This window comes from Terrapene carolina, unplaced genomic scaffold (genome assembly GCF_002925995.2).
Source record: "Terrapene carolina triunguis isolate 2854851 unplaced genomic scaffold, T_m_triunguis-2.0 Scaffold833, whole genome shotgun sequence".
Taxonomy (NCBI): domain Eukaryota; kingdom Metazoa; phylum Chordata; order Testudines; family Emydidae; genus Terrapene; species Terrapene triunguis.
Window position 1 is genome coordinate 2,258,689 of NW_020665184.1, and position 8,534 is coordinate 2,267,222.

At 64.4% G+C, this 8,534-nt stretch overlaps 1 protein-coding gene across 1 annotated transcript in view; it reads left to right on the forward strand.

Annotated features, from left to right (window-relative positions):
• Positions 1 to 1,488: 1,488 nt before the first annotated feature.
• DOCK6 (dedicator of cytokinesis 6) overlaps positions 1,489 to 8,534 on the forward strand; it is a 46,917-nt gene continuing 39,871 nt past the window's right edge. Inside the window, exons 1-2 of the mRNA XM_026660560.2 lie at positions 1,489 to 1,583; positions 7,651 to 7,741. Of these exons, the coding sequence (XP_026516345.2) occupies positions 1,540 to 1,583; positions 7,651 to 7,741 (135 nt within the window). The 5' untranslated portion in view covers positions 1,489 to 1,539. The remainder of the gene's footprint in view (positions 1,584 to 7,650; positions 7,742 to 8,534) is intronic.

An 8,534-nucleotide genomic window follows, 5' to 3' on the forward strand; every position in this document is an offset into this window, starting at 1 on the left:
ACACTTCCTTAGTCACTTTCTCCACCCCAGTCATGATTTTACAGACCTCTCTCAGATCCCCCCTTAGTCATCTCTGTTCCAAGCTGAACAGTCCCAGTCTTTGTAATCTCCTCACACAGCACCTGTTCCGTCCCCCTCATCATCTGTGTTGCCCTTCACGGTACTTTTCTCGGTTCTAATATATCTTGTTTGAGCTGGGGTGACCAGAGCTGCAGGCAGTATTTGAGATGCTGGGTGACCTTGGGAAAATCCCCTGCCTTCTATGTGCCTCAGTTTCCCCTCCCGCCCTTTGTCTCTTTAGACTGTGAGCTAATTGGGGCAGGGACTGTCTCTCAATGTCTGTCTGGGCAGCACACTGCACAATGGGGCCGTGATCTCGGTCCGGGTCTGGGCAGCGCCTGGTACTACAGGACCCTGGCCTATAATACAGCACAACTAATAACAGGCCGACCCACCAGCCCCACAGAATAAACAACACCCAGCCTCACTCCTTGCACAGGCGGGCGAGGAGTCGGATCGCCTTAAAGTATGGGGGGAGGACTCCCTATAGGGTCAGAGTTATTTCTATAGGGGAAAGGGGGGAGTCTGCATCTTTATGGGATTTCTCTAGGGGAAATGGTCTCTCTGCCTTTACAGATGTATTTCTATAGGGGATGATGCTGTTAATAGTCTGCAGAAGAGAAGACTGAGGGGGGATTTGATAGCTGCTTTCAACTACGTGAAAGGGGGTTCCAAAGAGGATGGATCTAGACTGTTCTCAGTGGTGGCAGATGACAGAACAAGGAGCAATGGTCTCAAGTTGCAGTTGGGGAGGTTTAGGTTGGATATTAGGAAAAACTTTTTCACTAGGAGGGTGGTGAAGCACTGGAATGGGTTACCTAGGGAGGTGGTGGAATCTCCTTCCTTAGAGGTTTTTAAGGTCAGGCTTGACAAAGCCCTGGCGGGGATGATTTAGTTGGGGATTGGTCCTGCTTTGAGCAGGGGGTTGGACTAGATACCTCCTGAGGTCCCTGCCAACCCTGAGATTCTATGATTCTATGAATAGGTGTCTTTTATAAAGGCACTGTTTATATAGGGGGTCTCCCTAGAGGGGAAAAGTCCATCTATAGGTGCCCTATAAGGGTCTCTGTGTAGTGGAAGGGTCTCTGTCTCTGAGGGCTCTCTATGGGGGAAGTGGTCTCTCTACAGAGTTCCTTATGGGGTGTCTCTGTCTTTATGGGTGCATTTCTATAGGGGATTCTGCCTATAGCTGTTCTTGTATAAGGGCGGTGTCTGTACAGGGCTCTCTCTTAATATGTAGAGGGGAAGGGTCTCTGTAGCGGGTCTCTGGCTATAGGGGGTCTATAAGGGTCTCGCTATAGGGTCTCTATAGGGGACGCTGCCCCTGTAGGGCTCCGGCCGGCAGGGGGCGGCGCAGTGCCGGCGGCCGGACCCGGAAGGTGCCGCCCCCGGCTCGGCCCCGCCTGCCCAGCCCAGCCCGGCCCGGCCCGGGGCGCCCAGCGCGGAGCGGAGCCGGCGGCGGCGGCGGGACGGAGCCACATGGCGGCCCCGGAGCGACGGGCCTTCGCCCAGCGCATCAACCGGTGAGAGACCCAGAGCCCCCCCCCGGGCCCCCCACCCGCCCCCCCCCTGCCCCCCCCGCCCCCCTGCCCAGGCCACCCCCCCCACAGCTAGCCCCCCCGGGCACCCAGCACCCACCCACTACCCAGGGCACCCAGTGCCGGGCACCCCCCAAGGCACCCATCACCCTGGGCACTGAGTGCCCCCCCCAGACAGCCCCCCCTGAGGGCGCCCAGCACCCAACCTCCCCCACCCGGCACCCAGTCCCCCCCAAGGGCACCCAGTGCCCATGCCCCAGCTAGCCTCCCTGGGGCACCCAGCCCTCATGGCCCAGGGCACCCACCCAGCGTCCAGCACCCAGGGCACCCAGCACCCCCAAGGGTACCCAGCACCCACCCACTGAGGGCACCCAAGGCACTCACTGCCCCCTCAGGGCACCCAGTCCCCCAGCCTCAGGGTACCCAGTCCCCAACCCACAGCCCCAGCAGAACCCCCCTATTGCCCCCTATGGTACCCTGTACCTACTCCATGGGCACCCCAGTCTGTGCACCTCCACCCATCCCCGTGCATCTCTCTCTGCCTCCCATGAGCCCCTCTAACCCCATGGTGCCCCCACTCCCAGCCCTGATCTCCCCCCAATCCCTCCCCTGTGGGGCATCCCTGAGCTCTGCAGCTCCCTATGCACTGGGGGTGCCATGTCCCCATCCCCCCTGACAACCAATAGCCTGGTCCTCCCCAAAACCTGCTTCCACCTCCCAGCAGGGCCCCCTCCTGCTCGGCGTAGGCTGAATGGGTGTGGGGGGGTCCCCAGGGTGTGCACTGCGGGAGGGGGATAGAATCCTGAACAGCTTCCTAGCACGGCCTTGGTGGGGTGGGTCCGTGGGAGGGACCCCATGTGCTGTGGGGTCCCAGCTGGCATCTCCCCTCTCCTTCTCCACCGATGGAAGCGTGAGCCGACCACCCCTCCTGCCTTTGCCAGTCACCCACACTCGCCTCTTTCCAAAGATGTGGGATTGGGCGCCGATGGGGCTGAGAACTGGAATGAGCGGAGCCCCAGCCCCAGAAGATGGCGGGGGGAGGGGGCAGCCAGGAATCCCCCCTCTCCCCTTGTAAGGCGCATCGGTGACTTCTTGCACGTGCTTGTGCCAGGCGTGTCCCGTCGTGAAATGCTAGAGCTGCCCGGGGCCGGGTCGGCGCCCGAGACACCAGGCTGCCTGTGGCACGGGAGACACGGGGTATTTCCGGAGGGTGCCCTGGGGTGAGGTGGGTTTTACCAGCCCAGCGTTCGCTGGTGCTCGCCTCCGCCACAAAACCTTGGCACAGCTGCAGCCTTGTGTAGACGCTGCTTTGGGAGGGTGCCTGTAGCGGGCGCTGGCTGACCCCTCCGAGGAACCTGGTGCGGACAGCCTGAGCTGATCGCTGGGAAGCGTGGACCGGCCCTCGGTTCCCCACTAGAGTTTACTTGGGCCAGGTAACGCGGTGACATAAGTGCCCTGTATACCCCAGGATCTTAACCGGGGTGTGCCTAACGCGCCACCACCCTCTGGGTCCAGGCAAGACCTGCCCTAGGCAACGGTCACTGGTGCCGCCTCCCCTCCCGGCCTTCAGCCGGCCCCACTCTGGGTGCATTGTTTCATCCCGCGGAAGGAAATTCTGGCCCATTTCCTGGCTCTTCCCGTGAGGATCAGAGCTGGCCCTGCAGTTTTTAATCGCTGGGCTTTGTTGCCTTCCTGCTTGGGGGGCGGGGGGGTGTAGTTTGCAAAGTGTGGGGCTGATGCTCTGGCAAAGCGCCGGTGTCTCGTAGGTGGAAGGCGAGGCGCTGGGTCTGCCCGTGCCCCCATTCATATTTAAATAGCAGTTCGTGGACGTTGGACTGTGTCGGTTTTGTTCTGTGGCCGGAGTCTTGGATTTGTGTCGCGTCTTTTCCCCCCCAACGCCCTCCCCCCCAACACAGCTCAGCGCCCGGCAATAACCAAAGGAGTAAGAGCAGGATCTGTGTGTGTGTGTGTGAGAAATGGACAATGCCGGGGCCTTGGGGTCATCTCATGAGCTGGCAGCAAGCAGGGAACAGGTGTGTGAATAATTCAGCAGTGCCCTGGGCTCTCCCTCCCCAGCCTCTGTGGCTGCTTTCGGCTTCCTCTTTCCTTCGCCAGGCTCCCGGTGGCGGATGTGTGCGCGGCGGGCTGGGCTGGGCCGGGCAGCAGGGCGTGCGGCTGCGCGTGCCCCTGGTTTCCGAGGGGGGGGCAGCGGGCAGACACGTCCCGTGGGGTTAGCTTGAGGGGTAAGAGACGGGTCTGGGACCTGCCCGGGCTCCAGACTCCCTTGGGCAAGTCTCTTCATTTACCTGTCTCAAGTACTTGTCTGCCCCCATCCCTGTGCCATCTGGGCGCCTCACAGGTCCCAGGCCAGCGCTCCAACCACTGCACCATCCTTCCCCTCCACTCTCTCGGCCTTGGTTCCCCCAGCTGCAAAAATGGGCATAAAATTCCTCCCCCCACCCCTTTGTCTAGTCAGACTGTGAGCCCCTTCCGGCAGGGACAGCGGGGGAGCCCCCCCAGCCCAGGACAGCACCCGGCACAGGAGGGGAGCCCTCCCCCCCTCCCCCCCCCCCGGACAGCGATCGCAGGGCTCCAAGGTGCTATCACAGTCCCCATCAATAAACCATTGTTCAGCCTGCGGCTGAAGCCTGTCTCGGAGCTAGTCCCAGGAACGCTCCTCCCATTCGCCCCTCACTCCCAGGCTGTGGGGCGGACGGAGTCCCTAGCTGTGACCCAAAGGAGCTCACAATCTGGCAAACCGATCCTGGTGACCTTGGGCGAGGCGTCCCTCTTTGCCTCGGTTTCCCCGTCTGTAAGGGGGGGTGAATGATCTCCCCTGGCCCATGCTGGATAAGAGCCAAGGCAGGGATCTAGGCGCCGAGCTCCCGTTGAGTTACTTGGGGCCTGAGGCCTTCAGCTAAAGGGGGCCCGGTGTTGTTGTGGGGCTGCAGGCGGCCGGGTTCCCCCTCCCCCGCAGCCAGTGCCCGGATTCTCCCACAAAGCATCTTCCTGCGCTGCCGTCGCTGCCAGGCTTCCTGGCTGGATCCCAGCACCTCGGAGCCGGACGGATCCCCCTCCCCCCCGCAGGGCTGGGCCGATTGCAGCTTATTTACGGCCTCTGCATCCTCCCCAGTCACGGCCCCGCCCCGCTTCCCCTGCCCTTTGCCCCTGGTAGGGGCAGCTGGGCCTGGCCCGGAGGAGGGGAGGGGGCAGGAAGGCTGGCCGTGGCCGGACCACTCGCCTGGCCTCATGGCCTCCAGGGCCCGAGGGGACCCCGGGGAGCAGCTGGTCTTTGGCTGCTAGACTCCGGCCCGGCGGGAAATATTTGTTCCCCAGGCTGCTGCTTCTCGCCTGTGCTGGAGGGGGCGCTCTCTCTCCCTTTGGGGCCCAATGCCCCAGCTTGGTGCTAGGGGGTACCACCCTTTGCATGTGCTGTAATCCCGGGGCCCTGGCACGCGGGAGCGATGGGGAGGGACCCTGGAGTCCTGACCAAATCCCGGCTCTGGTCATTGCTGTCTCTCCCCTGCAGCTGGGGGGCGCCACTTTCCTTAGGGGCCGAGCCCCCCACTGGGCCCGGGCGTTAGCGGCCCCTGGGCGTGGGACGGGGGCGCTGGGCCCGGCACACCTGCCTGCAGGACTCCCGCGGTTAAAAACTCGGGTGGTTTGTCGCTGGCTTTATTGTCCCGGGGTCCGGTCGGCTTTCCCAGGGCGGTGGGTGGGGGGCTGTGACCCTCAGGCCTTGTCTGCACCGGGCTCTGAGCCGCAAGCCCCTAGCGTGATTGTGTGCCCTGCAGTCCCGGGACGCTGGGGTCCCTGCTGGGCTAGCTTGGGGCACTGGACTAGCCGGCCACCCCAACGACTGCTCTTCCTTCCTCCCTCCCCCGCCCGGAACCCGCCCCACTGCTGGAGCGTGGGAGCCTGGCCGAGGAGCCGGCTGGAAAAACATCTGGCTCCCCGGGAAGCTGGGCTGAGCCGGGGAGGCCGGGCCGGCAGCTGCCAAGCTGGCGGTAGCGTGCAGTCGCGTGGGTGACACCGCCTGGCACTGCCAGCCCCAGCCAGAGGGGTGCCCAGCTGGGGCCCTGGGCTGAGTCCCCGGCCGGAGCGAGGGTGGAGGGCACGAGAGGAACCCGGGCGGCTGGCGCCAGCTGGCCTGTGCTGTTCCGTTTGCTGGGAGAACTGGGCCCCCGGGGAACCGCTTGTACCCGCTCTGAACTGCTGGCCTGGAGACGCTGGGCTCATCGGGGGCCTCTCCCCTCTGGCGGGGCAGGGAGCTCCCCCCAGAGCCTGTCGCTCGCTCAGCGAGCTCTGCGCTCGCCTCGGCGGGGGCCTCCGGGTGTCGGAGCAGTGCGGAGCCCTTCGGAGCTGACTCAGGCCTGGTGTGCGGGGAAGGCGCTGGGCAGGGCCCCGGACACCTGGGTTCCATTCTTAGCTCCACCTCAAGGGGGCCACGGCCCCATTTCAGAGGGGGAAGGTTGGGGCTGAAAGTTGCTGGTTTGACTGATATTTTCTTTTCCCACTGAAAAGTTGAAATCTAACCCCTAGACCCTGCTCCCCTCGCAGAGCCGGGAGAGAACCCAGGAGTCCTGACCCCTAGCCCCCTGCTCTAAACCCTAGACCCCACTCCCCTGCCAGAGTCGGGAGAGACTCAGGAGTCCTGGCTCCCCCCTTTCCCCCTCGCTCTGGTACAGGCCTGGCAGGGGTTAAGTGACGTTAAGCAGATAAAGTCGTTTGAAGTAGGGAGCTGAGAGACGACAGCAGCCCCCGCCCCCCACTGCCGCCCCCCCGGGATTTCCTGGCCCGGCTCACGCCTGCTCTCCCTGCAGGCAGGTGCCACTTGCAGCTGTGTCTGCGTCGCCGCGGGGAGATCTCCGGGTGCGGGGCCGCCTGGCAACACGGGGAGCCGGGCAGGGCCCGCCCGTCTCCTTTCACATGTGCCCAGCAGTGCCTGTCTGCAAGGGGGGGGACGTCTGCTCATCATGGCGTGCCCCCCCGGGAACTTGAGCAGGGGCCAGGGCTGACCTCACCCCAGCTGGGCTGACTCCGGGGCACATGTCGGCTTCTAGGAGGCACAGCCCTGAGCTGGAAGGAATCCGGGGGCCCCACTCCCGGGACGGGGGGCTAAAGCCAGTGCGGAAGAGGGTCCCTGCTTCCAGAACACTTGTGCCAGGGACGCAGAACTCCTGGGTTCTAGGCCCACTGGGTGCCCTGGGGCAAGCCCCTTACCCGCTCTGTGCCTCAGTTTCTCCATCTCTGAAATGGGGGTGATGGTGACCACCTTTGGAGAGAGCTGGCAAATCTACTAAACCCAAGCCCACTGTTTCCTGCCAGCTCCCTTACTAGTAGTAGGTGTATTACGGTAGCGCGTAAGAACCCTCACCGATATCGGGGGCCCCCATCATGCCGGGCGCTGCCCAGCCCCCGGCCGAGATCAGGGCCCCGTCGTGTCGGGCGCTGCCCAGCCCCCGGCCGAGATCAGGGACCCGTCGTGCCAGGAGCTGCACAGACCAAGCAAGGGACAGTCCCTAACCCAGTGAGAGAAAAATGGAAGGATCATTGTCTGCATGTTGCGGGTGGGGAAACTGAGGCCCGGGGCAGCACAGTGACTTACCCAAGGTCACACAAGGAGTCAGTGGCAGAGCCCTGGCGTCCTCAGTGCGCATCACTGAGAGAAGGGGAATTAAAACCCAAACGCTGCGGTGCAGCAAGGAGGCTCCCCCAGGCTCGCCGGCGCCACCCACAGGCCTTGGGGTGATCCGTGGAGGGGAGCTCAGAGCCTGCCGGGGGCCCAGCTGAGGCTGTGATGGGGGGTGGGGTGGGAGGGGCTGGGGGCAGCAGCTGCTGGCGTGGGGCTGGGAGTGCGTTCCTCCGGCTCAGCTGCGTGTGTCTGAGCTAATCTGCAGCCGGGCACAGAGGGGGGCTGGGAGCCTGGACTCCTGGGTTCTGTTCTGAGCGGGAGTGTGACCTAGTGGTTAGACCAGAGGCCTGGGGGACAGGAAGGACTCCTGGGTTCTGTTCTGCATGTGCTCTGGCCCCTGACCCGTGTCTCTTGCAGGACGGTGGCCGCCGAGGTGCGGAAGCAGGTGTCGCGGGAGCACGGCGGGTCCCCCCAGCTCTCCAAGAAGCGCAGCGGGTCCCAGCAGTTGGTGAGTACCCCAGCGCCCTGCCCCCCTTCACCCCTGGCACCGCCTGGGTCCGGCCACTAGAGGGGGACAGAGCCACCTTGGGGAACGTTAGCGCCGGTTCCTGCCATTGGCTCTTCCCTAAGCATCATGGGAATGTCCCAGGACTCCACCCCCTTGGTCCCGCCCTTCCCATGCCCATCTCGCCTGCCTGCTTGGAGGCCCCGCCCACCACTCTGGGTTCGGGGGGGGGGGATGTGGGGGCGGCAGCAGGCATCGAACCTGCCACCTCGGTGTGGAAAGGCAGCGCCCGCCTGCCCGAGCTGGCGCCGCCGAGGGCTGGGAGTCACGGCTGGAGCCGGCTCGTGGCCCCTGCTAGACATGGGGCCGTGGCGAGGCACGGGGGGGCTGGTGGACCCCCTCCACCTGGGCGGGGAGCCAGCCACGCAGTTCCCCACAGCTGCCCTTGTTCCCCGTCGTCCCTTCTCCATTCGGCTCCGGGACCCTGGGGTCCCGCGGGGGCTCAGCGAGGGGCCCGTGCAGGGAGGCGGACGGCACGGTCTCCTCCTCCACAGCTGTCTCCAGGCCCCTCTCCCGCGCTGCCTCTTGTCCTGCGGCTGCCGCCTTTCTGAGCAGCGAACCCGCGGAGCTTAGGCAGGGGAGTGGGGGCTAGTGCTTAGAGCAGGAGGGCGGGCTGAGAGCCAGGACTCCTGGGTTCTCTACCCAGCTCTGGGAGGTAAGTGGGGGGCTAGTGGTTAGAGCAGGGGCTGGGAGCCAGGACTCCTGGGTTCTCTACCCAGCTCTGGGAGGGGAGTGG